Source organism: Triturus cristatus, chromosome 2_2 (genome assembly GCF_964204655.1).
Source record: "Triturus cristatus chromosome 2_2, aTriCri1.1, whole genome shotgun sequence".
Lineage (NCBI taxonomy): Eukaryota > Metazoa > Chordata > Amphibia > Caudata > Salamandridae > Triturus > Triturus cristatus.
The window spans coordinates 1,171,259,478-1,171,274,520 of NC_140582.1; the positions used below are offsets into that span (position 1 = coordinate 1,171,259,478).

The window sequence follows — 15,043 nt, forward strand, 5'->3', positions numbered from 1 at the left end:
TATGGAATTAAATCAGGGAATCGAGGGTGAAGGAAATAAATAATGTGCTGATCCTGCAACAAACTTCCAGTCTTATGATTAGGGTTGCCAGCTCACTATTTTGATGTTGCAGACGGTACAAAAATAAACAGTCACCTAAAGCCCTATTTTCAGCACTTATCTGTGCATACGTCGAAGAGCAAATATAAAGCACTTTTAAATGTGTTCTAGGACTGCCTGAATGTTTCATGACTGAAAATAAAAGGAACAGACAGAAAGTCAAATTACAAATGAATACATACTTTTTTATTTAAGACCCTATTTAGTGTCAAAGCAAGGTCTTTGCAGGCTCTTTAAACATACATGGCTGGCATTTTTCTATTGGCAACCCTTTTTTATATTCATTTTCATGAAATACATTTTCCCACTACAGCAGTATATGTAAAATACAAATGTAAAGAGGAATAGGCAAAGTCGGGGCCCAGGGGGTACTGGAAAAAACAGCCTCCATAACCAGTTTCCAAAGGTATGCAAATGGTCTTTAAAGACCTGTGAAAAACCGGGGCTGCTGGAGTCTTAATAAGACTCCAGACACTGCCCAGCCGAGCCCCCAGCAGCCCACCCACTGACCTCTGGCCCCACGGCACTCTGAGGGCTTGGGAGTAAATGAAGACAGCCTGGAAATGCAGCAAATAAACATCACTGCACTTCCAGGCGTCTTCATTTACATGTGCTTGCAGAGGCCTTCGCGCCCCCCTGGGAACCCATCCACGCCCCCCCAGGGGGGCGCGCCCCACAGTTTGAAGAACTGTGCCCTAGGGGCTAAGAACAGGGGGTGGACCCAGAACTGAGAACCAATTCTGAGGCATGCATATTTGTGTGTGCACATGTATATGTGTGTCTGTCTGTCATGTTTGACAGTGTTGCTGCCTGGAAGCTATACCTGGTGTCAAAGTCCACCTACCATACGAGGTTCATCTCTGGTACAGTTGTGTCCGTTGCTGGCACAGAGAGGTCATGGGATAATCGCTGTAATCCGTGACATATTATGGGTGTTTTTGGTATAGCTGTGCATACTGGCAGCCATTACTGACATATTGTGAGCAATTCTGACATAATTTTGCCACTGCTGACATAATGGTGGCTGCCCTGGCATAATAATGGCCATGACTGATGCACTGTAAGCATCCTGGTAGTCATAGTGTTCAGCCTTGCCACTGAGCACATAGTGGTGAACCCAATATAATGGTGAGCATTACAGGGATATTATAGCCATCCTTGGCGTTATAGTGAGCATTCATGGCATGTGATTGTAAAGTCTGAACATTTACACAGATTCTGTCCATGTGAAGCGTAGGTACATTCTTAGTACTTGATAAAAATGATAAGATGGTGTTTGGTGGCTGTATATAAATATACTTTTTTTATAATCTGTTTATTAAATTCAATAGTAATCATACATACAGTACCGGTTAGCATACATTACAGTTATCCATACTTTGTACAGCATTCAGGGGTCAACAAGGCACAGACACTAATTGTTTACATCTCTGTTCCCACTTCTGCGCATTTCCAATTCCTCCATTGGGGATAGACTTATGTCTCCACGATAGACATTCCATTTGTTCCATTTCCTGTCCCACTTTTTAGGGCACCCGAGTTATAAATACTTCCTTCTCCGCTATCATGCACTTGGCTAATTCTTTCGCCTATACCAAAGTGGATGGTGGGGTTACCCCCCCCCACCCTCTCGCCAGTTCCCGCTTGACCAGAGTATATCCTAACGTTACCAGCTGTTGCTCAATTTCAGTAAGGTCCGTCGCTGCCCAGATGTTTAGCAGACCCAGTTGTGGTGTAAGAGCTACCTCCTTCCCCAGTGCGGTCTGAATTTGAGTTGTGGCTCCCTCCCATATATGCCGTATAGCAGGTCAATCCCAGATAGTGTGATAGAAGGTGGCTGGTAGTTGGCAACCCCTAAGACAAAGGTCATCAGTTCTTGCGCCTATTTTGGCCAAGGTGGTCCCTGTCATATAGGACTGGTGTAAAATCCTAAGCTGTATCAGTCGGAAGTGGAGTGTTATGGCTGCTTCTCTGGGGGACATTAGAGCCGTTTGCCAGTCCTCGTCATCAATAGGCCCCAAGTCTCTTTGCCACTGCTCTCTAAGTTTGCTAAAAGTATCGGGCAGGTCGTTACACAGTTTTTTATAAGTTAAAGATATGGCTTTCGATTGTAATGGCCCATCTAGCAATTGGTCTTCTAGTGGTGATGATTCTGGTATAGCTGAGGTTTGGAAAAGCCGTCTGTAGGGCGTGTCGTATTTGTAGGTACCTGAACAGTTACCCCTGAGCCATTTGGTAGTGTCCCCGGAGTTCCTCAAAACTAAGAATAGAACCCTTTTTAATCAAATCTCCTACCACCGAAATTTCAATCATGTCCCACCTGTCGAACCCTGGTTGATAGCATAGCATGCCAAGTTTCTGGGCATACCACAATAGCGTCGCTTTTGTGAGGGTGTTAGTCCAGCCCAGACAAGAATTCACCTGGTGCCAGATCCCTATTGTGTGAGAGGTGGGTCCAAAATATCTACGTTTTCTGTTTTTTTAATATAGGGCTCCTAGATAACCCGAGCGGTCTGTTTGGTATCTGTCCAGAACATATGCCGGATCACTAGGGATGTGGTACATCCAGTGGTTTACCACTACCAATTGTGAGGCCCAATAATGGAGTTTAAGGTTGGGTAAAGCTATGCCCCCATCATACCAACTTTTCGTTAGCTTTTTCATTGCCACCCGAAGGGCCTTGCCATCCCACAACAGTGTACGGACCTCACTTTCCACTGCTTTGAAATATGCATCCGGGACACGGTTGGGGCAGTTCTGAAGAATGTAGAGAAAGCGCGGGAGAGCCAGCATCTTGAAGAGGGCGGCGCGGCCCACTAGGGACAAGGGTAGGGACCGCCAGTGCTTTACATCCGCTCTTCGCCTGGCTAGTGGAGGTGCTAAGTTACGGTCTGATGTTACAAATATTCCCAAGTACTGGAATCCCTCTCTAGCCACTTCTATCGTACAATTCACTGGGAGACGAGAGACCTGCCCCCGAAGCATAAACAATACCGACTTACTCCAATTGATTGCATAACCAGAGTATTTTCCGAAATTCGTGAATATGTTTAAGACAGCGTGTATGGATTTATAGGGGGAGGCAAGGTACAATAGTACATCATCAGCAAACAAGGATATGCGGTCTTCCTGGTCTTGTGCCCATTTCAGCCCCCTTACCATTACGTCTCGACGTATCCATGCAGCAAGTGGTTCTAATATTAGAGAAAATATCAGTGGAGATAAAGGACAGCCCTGCCGGGTGCCCCTCTGTAGTGTGAATGCGCGAGATGTGTAGTTATTGACTCTCACTTGCCCTTGTATGACTGTATATGGCAATTTCACCCAGCCCAGAAACGTTGGGCCAAATCCCACCCTGCTTAGAACTTCGAATAAGTATGGCCATTCTATAGAGTCGAATGCCATGGAGGCATCCAACGACAGCACCAGGTGGCTGTATATTTACTTAAAATAAACATTTATATTTTGAAGGCAAAAATACTGTTTTTTTTCAGAAATAAAATTGGAAAATTAAGTTTGCTTATCCAAAATTGAAAATGTATTTGATTGAGAAATATGGTATATCAGAAACCGATATGCGGCATATTGTTGCTGCTTTTTGACATTTCTTATGGTAACCCCGCCTAAAATGTTGGAATGGTCCCCAGTGTATTATTAATGAATGTGGTCACATTTCCTAATAGATCAGGATGATTTTCCTTCAGCAGAAGTAGCTCTCATTATAGAAAAGGTTGGCAACCTCTGATAGATCAAAGGAGCACTGAACAGTGGGCAAGCACCCTGGTGTACTGTTTTTGATTGTTTTCAAAGAAGCAAGATATCAGGGTGCCGCAATGTTCTTTCAAGAGGTTTGTCTTCTGCTTCTTTCTGAATTGCCATACAGTTGGAGAAGTTTTTGTCCAGATCCCGGGTGTGTATATGGAGAAAGCCTCCCTTCTTTTTTCTGTTTTGCGTTTCTTTGATTCCAGGCTGGCAGTATTCTGGCTCCTGGTTTGATAGTGACGCCATCAGTTGGCTATTTTCTCCTCCAGGTATGCTGGAGTACCACTTTTGTGCAGATCTTTGATTAAAAATGCTGCAGCGTGTAGGATGCCTTTTGGTGGTGGGTCGGGATAGTGCACTATTGTGGAGCAGAGTGATTCCTCCATGTGGTGAGAGAGGTTGAAGGATTGGACTGGTCTGAAGTGTGTTTCCGGTAGGAAGGGGTTCAGTCTTCTCTGAATGGAGAGCTGGTACCATTTTGGCTTGGTTTTATACGACATGTGTTGGGTTCCACTTCCATTCCCTGGACGTCTGGAATCCCAGTACGTCAAGGGAATGGAAGGAACCTTGTGGTACGGGGATTCTGTGTGAGGCAGTTGAGAGATGACGGTTTCGATGTTGGTTCGCACTTGCTGTCCTGTTGACTTGTTAATAAAGATACTTAAGATATCTTACCTGTGTTCGGATACCTTTACACTGGCGACGAGGATGGGATCGCATACCTACCTCTAAACTTTTGAGAAGATGGATGGGCGAACAAAGATTTGTTTTGCCAAGGATAAAATCGATGAGGTTGGTAGGAAGAGTGTTGAAGCGCTAAACAAGTATGATCTAACACAGTCCTATCCTGTTCCCAAGCAGTTGAATGTTTTTGTGGGGGACATGGTGAGGGTGAAATGTTCTAGGATTTTACCCAAAGGAGAATCCAAATTTTCTGCTCTCAAGACGGTGGTAACAGTTAATAAAGGTGCTGTCAAATTGAGTGATGGCAAGTGGTGGAACAAGGGGAAGATTGCTGTGTCCAAAATGGGTTTGGTGTTCAATCTAGCAAGAATGTTAACAATGACACCAATTCTCCTTTTCGTTCTCCTTCTTCCAGGATCACCAAGTTACCTTCTAAATTGCATGATTATATTTTGCAATAATTCTCATGTTTTATCTACAATGTTGATTTGTCCTTACTTTCTGTATATATTGTTTTTATTGTCTTTTTTCATTTCCGTTGTTAAGGGGAAAGATGTGTTGGGTTCCACTTCCATTCCCTGGACGTCTGGAATCCAGTACGTCAAGAGAATGGAAGGAGCATTGTGGTGCCGGGATTCTGTGTGGGGCAGTTGAGGGATGACGGTTTTGACGTTGTATCGCACTTGCTGTCCTCTTGACTTCTTAATAAAGATACTTAAGATAGCTTACCTGCGTCCGGATATCTTTACAACATGCATTGAGGGTGAATCCAGGTGACTTTGCTTTGGTTGCCTGCTGGGATGTCATTTTAAAACAAATAGCCAGGGTGCAATCCCTGGTTGTTTGGTGCTGTTGGTGAGCATGGGCAATTCTGTCTTGGTTTAGGTGAGCTTTAAGTAAGCACTTGACCTCCAGTTCTGAATTAGAACATTATAGGTAGAGAGTCAGTGAATGATGTGAGTGGAGTAGATTTTGAGGTAGAGCTGAGTGTCATGGACATGTGGATGAATGGATCTGAATCTTGATACTAAAGTCATTGAGTAGGATTCTAAGTAGTAGAACATGACAGGATAGAGGAGGGCTAACAACCGCTGAACTGCAAGGAAACTTGCATAAATAATCTATAAAAAGGTCGCTAATTTCAGCCTCTGGTGACTGCTCGTGCCACCTTTCAGTCCGTTGTTTTTCACCCAATAAAAACCAGCTCCATGCAAATCAGTCTTGGGCCTTATAGGAAGAGTCCAGTCTGAACAGCCCCCCCACCTGCCCCCCCCTCCAGACAGGAACAGAAGCAACGGCAGACAGGTTTCATCCCACTTGGGCCTCATCAGTGCTGCTTGAGTCCTTTGGCACAGTGAGCACAGGAACCACGTCTGGACGTCCTGTCGCTCTGTGGACATTTACCACCACAAACAATGAAGGGATGGAAGGCATTCTTGAAATAATCTCAGCTACAAGCTGGGAGAGGATGTGGTGTAACGGCCAGAGCCGCCGACTTTGGAACTGAAAAAACAGGTTTGAGTCTCGGCGTCGGCTCAACATCCTGTGATTCTGGGCAAATCACTTAATCTCCCTGTGCCTACCAAAAAATGAATGTGTCCTTGTGTAACATACCTGGTGCTCATGTAACGTGCTCCAATACCTTCGGGTCGCGTTTGCGCTATATAAAACTGCACAATAAAAAGCTATCGATTGGGGTGATGGTCCAGTCGATTGTTTTTTGCCCATTAAGAGACCACACATATGCATATCAGGCTTGGTCCTGCTCAGTGGCTAATTTGTAAAAAAGTAAGTGCCAGGGCCCTTCTCAGGAGGCCAGTGTAGCTTGCACCACCCATTGCCCCTGCCAGTGCTGCCAATGACAGTACCAACACAAGTATTAAGCATCACACTCCTACAAGTGTGACGATGCAGACTATTCCAGGATTGAGTGGCAGGTATTAGCTATCTGTATTGTATTTTGAATGGTAAAACTGTTGTTGTGCTCATTTCATAATTAGACAGACAGTGCCACCATGTGCTGGACAGCCAGAAGTGTCGGTGTTGATAATCAAATGCCGGTGCCGAGCACCGGAAACCACCGGTTCAAATGAAGCACCGGTCCTGCTCCTTTGGAGCAGCCCAGCCCAAGCTGCCAGACCAGGTCCCCAGCAGATGGGACGCTACCAACTCCACACAGGGTTCATCCTGCTTGGACCTCATCAGTGAAGTGCTACTTGAGTGCTATGCACAGTGAGCACAGGATCTGGGAACGGTCATACGCATCACTCATAAAGCGTCAACTGCAAGAAGCAAAAAAGTGGTGAAAGGCAATTGTAAAAAAATTGCCTCTGTGGCATTCTCTCTGCTCATCGCTTTGCACCAGAAGCATGTCCACTTATTAATGATAATTATAAGTTTTTGGACACATTCTGGTGCCACGTTCTACATGATGAGGAAATAGTGTCCATTTGTTCTCAATTATCTTCTGATAATATCCTCGGTTTCTCGTGTATGGCACAGTGAATGGAACGTTCACCGCGTGCTAAGAGCACGAGTTCAAATGCCGGCAAAGCCGAGTTAGCCTTCCATCCTTCCTAAGTCAGGTAACTGAGAACCAATAAATTGGGTAATACTAACACCTGTTATTTGCAGTGTTTAGAAACTACAAACGTGCAGCGTAAAGAGCTATATAAAACAAGTAATTCAAGTTTAGGACATCCAGGTTGAATACAAAAGAAGTGAAGGCATCTTCTATTTGGGTGCATTTGTATTGAGTTTAGACTAAACCAACTAAAAGTGACGCATGATATCTAGGGTCTTTTTGAAAACTCTTCTAGACAACCACTGAATGCCGTAAAGGCATTTAGCCTTTCAAGCTGCTCTGCTGGTAAACTGTAATTTTGAGTGAGGCACAAGTGGCGTAACACTACCTAGATCTTTGGTTCCTAACCTTTTAACCTCTTTGGACCTCCACGTAATTATCACTGGAACCCGGGGGCCCCTACTGAATCGTTGTTGATATCCGGGGACCCCCTCTGAGTCAATACTGGACCTCAGCCTGGCCATTTTCAATGATAAGAACCGCAAAACAATACACAAAAATACAGAAACAAGAATTCATCAAACAAATACACAAATTATGAAATATTTTATTTCATTTAGAATTTTTTTTTTAAAAATGAACATTTTAATTTTTATGGGAAGGTTGGAGCTTTTCCCAAATTCAATCCAAGCCATTGATCGTCCATATTATATTCTGTTTGATGCACCTCTCAGAGGATACAAAATAAACTTTTAGCCTCCAATTTCAAATTCCTTCACATTTGCAGACTGTTTTAAACTTTCAACTTTACTTTTTGCTTCTCTATTTATATGCACTTTATTAATATATTAATATTATTTAATGCTCTACGCAGTCACAGGCCGCCTGAGTAGGCTTCACGGACCTTCACGGGTCCTCGGACCACAGGTTGAGAACCACTGACCTAGATGAGGGATACTGGACTGGGTCTTTTTAACCACAAGGCGGGATTTAGGGCGGTCAGAGCTCATGAAATCATCAGTCAGAGGCGGGTGTACTCCGCCTCCTTCACTCTGCAGGAAGCTCATTCTCATAATTCTCAGTCCAAAGACTTCTGGGCTGCTCTTCTAATCGGTCTTTACAATGACAGGAAATTGGGCTGGGCTCCCTAGTCAGTACCATGTCAAGCTCTTCAGGGAATGCAAGTATTGCATGAAGAAAAATACTGGTCCACCACTCATCAGGAAACAAAATGACTGCTGTTATATCTAAGTAGCTGACTGACCATCAGAAAAATATTCACCACAAGACAGCAAGGGTTCAAAAACCTTAAGTAGCTAGAAGGGTCTGCAAAAATCTTTAAATTCTTAATCAAGGCTCACAAAATAATTTACAGAAATTCTATTCTTCACCCAAAGAAAGAATCTCCTTTTATCAACTTTGGCAATCCACGGCCTGTATTATACATTGTGCGCAGGGGGCGGAACGGGCTTGTGCGCCCGCTTTGAGTACCCCCAGACCTCAATGGTATTACAGAAGGGGCCGCAGGCACTTGTGCGTCCACTCCTGTAATACAGATAGTGCTGGCGCATGTTTAACCAGCGCTATCATGAGCAGGTGTTCCCTCCTGTGCATTGGGGCATGGCCCTATGCAATGCGTAATACAGATAGGGCTGGCGCACATGTTACACCAGTGCTATTATTAGAGGGTGATCCCTCATTTACATGGGGGCTTGGCTACATGCAAATGAAGGAATCACTTTGCCTGTGCTTCCACGCCGTATTACTGACGTGGGAGCAGAGGCAAACATGCTTTTAAGATGGCGCACTTTCAGTGCGCCGCAAAAAGGTGGTGCACTTTCAGTGCACCTCCCAAAGGCAGTCCTCTGGGGAGGGGTGAAGGGGGTCCCATGGACTCCCTCAGACATTCCTCTGCAGGCAGATGCAGCCACTCACTGCACCCGCCTGCAAGGGTATCTCAAACCCCCCTTAAAATTACAGGTGGATTGCGCCTGCACATTGAATTAAGGAGGAGTTTTTATACAGCTGCTCCATATTTCACTTGTTTGTGCTGTTCTGGGGGCAGCGTGAGTTCATGGCTGTCCTGACGGCAGCGCATTCATTCTAATACGCTGCACTTTCCTTGTTTGCACCCGGCGCTCCATTTGAAAGGTGTGCCGTGGCGCAAACATGAAAGGTGCACCATATCAGTAATACGGCCCCAGTTTGTCCGACAGCAACATTCTAGTGGCCCACGCTTTGGGGAAATACAGAAAGTGAGTTTGAAATTGCCCTCTACCTAATGTTTACATTGTGCAGGCAGTTGCAAATGGTAGGCATGTTTGGGCACTAGGCATAGTTTCTTCTTCAGAATTTGACCCAGAGCAAGACAGAGGAAGACAGAACAGTGAGAAAGAACATAGAAGAGAATGAAAGGAAAACAGTGACAAACAGAGAAAGCAGAGATGAAGAAAACTTGCATGAATCAAATAAATAGACAGGAAGTGAAGAGTAATGGAGAGAGGCATAAGGTGGCATCAAGGCTGGGCACAGTTGATATTTGGCAGCCATGGCATTCGGCAGCACCTACAGTGGACTCCAAAGACAAACATTTGGGCCCTACCTTTATATTGTTTCTAAATAAGTATTGTCACTGCCCCCCCAACATGGGCATGCTGACTATTGGGCAGTAGGGTGCCAGTTGCTGACAGCTGGCTTCATTCTATGAAGTGGAAATTGTAGGCACTTCAGACACCAGAGCAAACCCACAAATGCTTGGTCGGCCCTCTGTTGGCCGTAGTCCAATGTGATCTTATGAGGTGCTGTCATTGGAGCACCTTCCTGCACAAGAACAATCCCCTGAGGCATTTTCCCTTTGGGCAGATACATAATTCAGCTCTCAAACGTCCAAACCAAGAATCAACCCATATCACCGAAACAGAAAATACAGATATAATAAAATATGTATGCACAATACCAATATAAAATTTAATATGTAGTCATAGAGTTCACAATATATAAAGGATCGTTATTTATACATGCTTCAGTTAAAAACATTAAAATACATATCAAAAGTAAGACATCATCAACATTAAAACATAGCGGGAGAGTTCATTATACAATTAATAATGTCATTGAAGGAACACCAATCTATTACAAATCGTCTGCTCAACCTAAATACTTTTAGATTCTCAAGTTATAGCAGATGTTCCAAAGATCGAATGTGTTGGATTGTATAGCATCGACGCGTTTCGGTGGGTTCTTTGTTTTCACAAGCACCTTCTTCAGGAAAAACAATATCTCCCCACAACGTAATTTATCTTTATTCCATTCAAACAGCAACTCCTGGTTAATCATGAGGGAGTCAGAGTTTAGATGATGTAGGAAAATCTCTCTGTCTGAAGTATCCTTAAGGGGACCACATAAAACCTGTATTTCTTTCGTTGACACGTTCCACATATGGTATAGTATAAGAAGGATAAAAACCTGTGTTTTGTTAGGTAACGGGTTCTACAAATATGGTACTTGAATGGAGATGTTCAATTTCAACTTCAGTTTATGGAGAAGCACCTCCTTGCATCAAAATGGGCGACAATTGCCTCAATATTAAGCTTGCTAGCGGGGAACGATCCTCCGTGCATGTGGATTAAATGTGCTTCTCTCTGTAAAGTGGGCATTGTAGGCACTTTAGACATTAGCGGCCACCCACAAATGGATGGTCAGCACTCTTGGCTGTCGTCCAATGTGGTTTTAGGGGGTGCTGTCAGTGTGGCACTTGTGGGCTTATAGCACAATGCTCGAAGCCATTGCGAGGCCACCACAATTCTTTGCAGCTCTTTTTACCTTCCTATTTGTTGTGTGGTCTCCTCAATGGAAAGAATTTTCTCCGGTTGAAGAAGAAAGTCAAAGCACTCTTACTTTGACAATAGTTCTTCTAGTTTGTGTCTCCTATCACCTTTTAGGGACTATGGAAGGACGGTTGGGTGTGAGTTGAGAAAACTATGAACAGTTCACTATTTTAGACACTCTTCAACAATTTTCTTTTCTTTTCTAAATATTATGTGATGGTTAGTCCTTCTTGGCCTAGTTCCTCTTTTGGTTCCAGTTTTGACATTTTTGGGGTCATCACAAGGCGGCATTTGGCATCTGAGCTACCGTTTCATAGAGCAAGCATTGAGTAGTTTCTTTCTCAAGATATATTGGCACACTCAGCACTGCTATGAGACAGAGAGACCTGCGTCACACCCACAAAGGCAAAGAAATAGAAGAAAGACTAGCTTGTAAACTATTTTGATTTTTTAACCACGCCCATCCTACAACATTAATATTCTCTTATTATTTTTCAGGTGTGAAAAAGAAAACCAAGGTGATAAAGAATAACTTGAATCCTGTATGGAACGAGGTATGTGCTACTGTGGGTTCGATTATTGATCCTTTAAATAACATTTAAAGAGAGTCAGCGGAAGGTTGCCAATGCAAATATAAAGAAAATGCTACTATGAGTTGGGACAATGTGTAAAGTAAAACAAAAGCATCTTTGTATCCATAAGGCACCACATAGCTGGATTACACGGCTTTTCACCTATGGACATCCTATAATATGAAGAGCAATAACACTATGCAATGTGAACTGTGAGATGTCGCATTGCAAGGGCCAATGATCCATCATTGAGAGTGTAGCTCGGATATTTTGCTGCTCTGTGAGATATGAAATCAGCCTCTGGGTGTTACATGCCTGATTGAATGAAACAAGCATCGGGATTGGCTCAAGGGTGCATTAGATGCAGTAACTATCTTCCAGCCCCTTGCCTCTGTTCAGCCTCTGGGTGTTACATCCCTGATTGAATGAAACAAGCATTAGGATTGGCTCAGGGGTCATTAGATGCAGTAACTATCTTCCAGCCCCTTGCCTCTGTTCAGTCTCTGGGTGTTACATGCCTGATTGAATGAAACAAGCATCGGGATTGGCTCAGGGGTGCATTAGATGCAGTAACTATCTTCCAGCCCCTTGCCTCTGTTTCACGGATCCCCTGAGGTCGGTGTGATGGCCGCAGCTGGTGTAGGATTCAGAGGCTGAGCTGTTATGTGGGGTTGAGTTCCCAAGGCTGCCTTCCTCAGCTGGTCTGTCTTTACGATAAGTGTTTCTAAGGCATCAAGGGAGGGTGGGTCTGAGTGAGTGAGCGACAGGCTGCAGGCGTTCATCCGAGCAGAAGATGGATGCATCCCTCTGGCCTTCCGCCACTCTTCTATTTAAAAGAAGCAATGACGACTAGCTTACATTTTGCGCCATATTCACCTATAGCACGTGACATTGAGCATACGGGGGCTATTACATAGCATAAGCCACGATAAGTTCTCATTGTTGAATAAGATTTCGTGAGCGTGTGTAATCAAGCGATCATGTTTCAACATATATATATATATATATATATATGTGTATGTGTGTGTATTTATATCAACTACTTTCATAGCTGCTTAACCTATGCCATAAGTGGGAATATAGCCTGCACATAAGCTAACTGGGCTTTACTTCTAACAAAAAATATCGGGGCATATTAACAAGGGCATTATCTCCGCTTTTTTGGCTTTAAAAGCCAAAAAAGCGGAGATAATCTTTTCGCCCTATTTACAAGAGGGTGATAACATGCATTAGCGCACGTTAGCACCCTTTTACCTGACGCTTCCCTTTGCATCTCTAATGAGATGCAAACTGGGCGTCACTGGGCAGTACAACCTTGCAAATATCGCTGATGTGCACATTGTGATATTTACAAGGCTGCCCCAGCATTTAAGCAGACGTTAGTTTTTGGAGAAAACCGCTGTTTTCGCCAAAAACGAACGTCTGCTAAAATGCAGACTTACCTATCCCTAACATTGGGGGTGGATTATGCTTCTACGAACACAGGGTCGTATCAGCAAGGTTATCACCCTTTTGCAGGGAACATCGCTGGGAAACCAGCGATGTTCCCTGCAAAACGGCGATTTCCCCACTATCGGTGGAATTTTTATCGCCCTGGAGAAACGTGTTGTTAATAACGAGCTACATTCCAGAGATGTACGGCAATAAATAAAAAAGCGCTAAGCACGCTTCGCGTTATTTATCGCCGTCCCTTGGTGATATGACCCATAGTTTGTTTTAAAAGGACAACCAAGGGCCTGATGCACAAACAGGCAGTTGAAAAAAGCAGTTGCAAGTTGCACCCTGACTTTTTGAAACCATGCCTGTAATTTTGCAATTTGCCCTTTGTAATAATAAGTCGGTTTGCAAACTCTTCAGTGTCAGGCGGTCACAGATCAACCTGCCTAATGAATATTAATTAGTCAGGGTGTTAACTGAAATCCTCTATGATTGGCTATAAACATAGATGATGGTGGCTTGCAAGAAACAGCAGACTGATATTCAATCAATCAAGATTTGTAAAGCGCGCCTGCTTCACCAGTGAGGGTCTCAAGGCGCTGCGTTTGCATTCCCAATTCGGAAAAATAGCCTGTGTTCCTTATTATACTGGTGGTACTTTTTTAGAAGACACCAGGAGAGTAGGCAGTGCCCTTTAGACCACAGTCTGCTCCCCTGTCACAGTTCCTAAAAGGGAAACTGTCCAATAGGAAGGAGCATGAATGGACCGCTCCTCCTAATTGCGAATCGCAAAGAGATGTATCAGTGGTTTGCGATCCCAATTGCTGTCGCTAACGAGTGAAATGCTACTGACTCTTCAAATGAGGTGGTAACATTTTCGCAATGGGGAAGTCTGTCACCATTGGATAGCTTCCTCTTCATGAATCGTGTCTGGCGGCGTCAGGGGACCACTGCCTTATCCCCCCTGAAGCGTTTCCAAATGGGAAACATTTTGTAAAACAATCCAGCTGCTTTAAGGTGCAGAGGCTGCTTGTAAAAAATTGAACATTACAGTGATGCTTGCCTGCCAGTCCTTGTGGCCATCATCCCCGTGGGCCAGTTGTATCCATATTGGGAACAGCAATTACCTAATTGCGATTCTCTGTGAATCGCAATTCAGTAATCTCTATTCCTAATGTATGAAACTCATAGAGTTTAATTTAGCGATTCCTAGTGGGTCGCAAATCGACCTACCTCATGAATATCAATTTGCGACCCATTAGGAATCGCTGAAATCACATGAATGGTGGCTTGCTGGGGTCAGCAGATCACCATGTCTTTGATTGCTTTTAAATAAAGCAGTCATTTTTTTATTAAATACAGCCTGTTTTACTGGTTGCGTTTAAAAAAAGAAAAATGAAAAGTTTTCTTTTCATTTTTTAAGAGCAGGCAGTCGGACCACTGCTTTCTCTTAAAAAACCTTTTTATGAGCATTCATTTGCGAATGGGTTACCGCCTACTTGAAGTAGGTGGTAAAATGCGAAGGTTTACCGACCGCATTTCAGTCGCTAAACATTCTTACATACCACTGCGATTGGGTACTAAACATGCCCCTTCCTAATACCGAATCATTATGTATTTGCAATTCCAAATTGCGATTCGGTAACACGAATTGGGCCGTTTGCGACCTGATAAATGCTTGATACATCTGGCCCTATGATAGTAGACAATCAAAGTGGGTTGCTAATAGCGATCCGTCTAATTCATATTCATTAGTTAGGTTGTACTACGACTCCCTGTGGCTGGAGATTTTGCTATGCAACATATTGGTACACTGGTTGCATTGCAAAAACACAGGCAGGTTGCAAATAGTTGGTGCACAATTTGTGACCACTGTTTGTAGCCTCTTTCTATGTACAAATGGCTGTGAGTGGGTAAACGCCTTTTGAAACTCGGAAAAGGCGTTCTCATTTGCAAAATGCTTTTTGTAAATTACAAAATGTCATTTTGCTGATTGGAAAATCATTTCATACATCTAACCTTAATTTCCTATGCCTGGCCACTCCCACATAGAACACATTTAATGGTGCCAGTAACGGCACCTGCGGCCTGATGAAGAAAGCCCTTTTGGGTTGTAAACACTGAAATTTGCAAAATCA

General features: G+C 43.7%; 1 protein-coding gene across 11 annotated transcripts in view; it reads left to right on the forward strand.

Moving 5' to 3' along the window:
- DYSF (dysferlin) overlaps positions 1-15,043 on the forward strand; it is a 1,012,908-nt gene that overhangs the window by 201,140 nt on the left and 796,725 nt on the right. For all 11 annotated transcript variants that reach the window (XM_085642744.1, XM_085642751.1, XM_085642747.1 and 8 more), the window contains exon 2: positions 11,395-11,450. In XM_085642744.1, the coding sequence (XP_085498870.1) occupies positions 11,395-11,450 (56 nt within the window). The remainder of the gene's footprint in view (positions 1-11,394; positions 11,451-15,043) is intronic.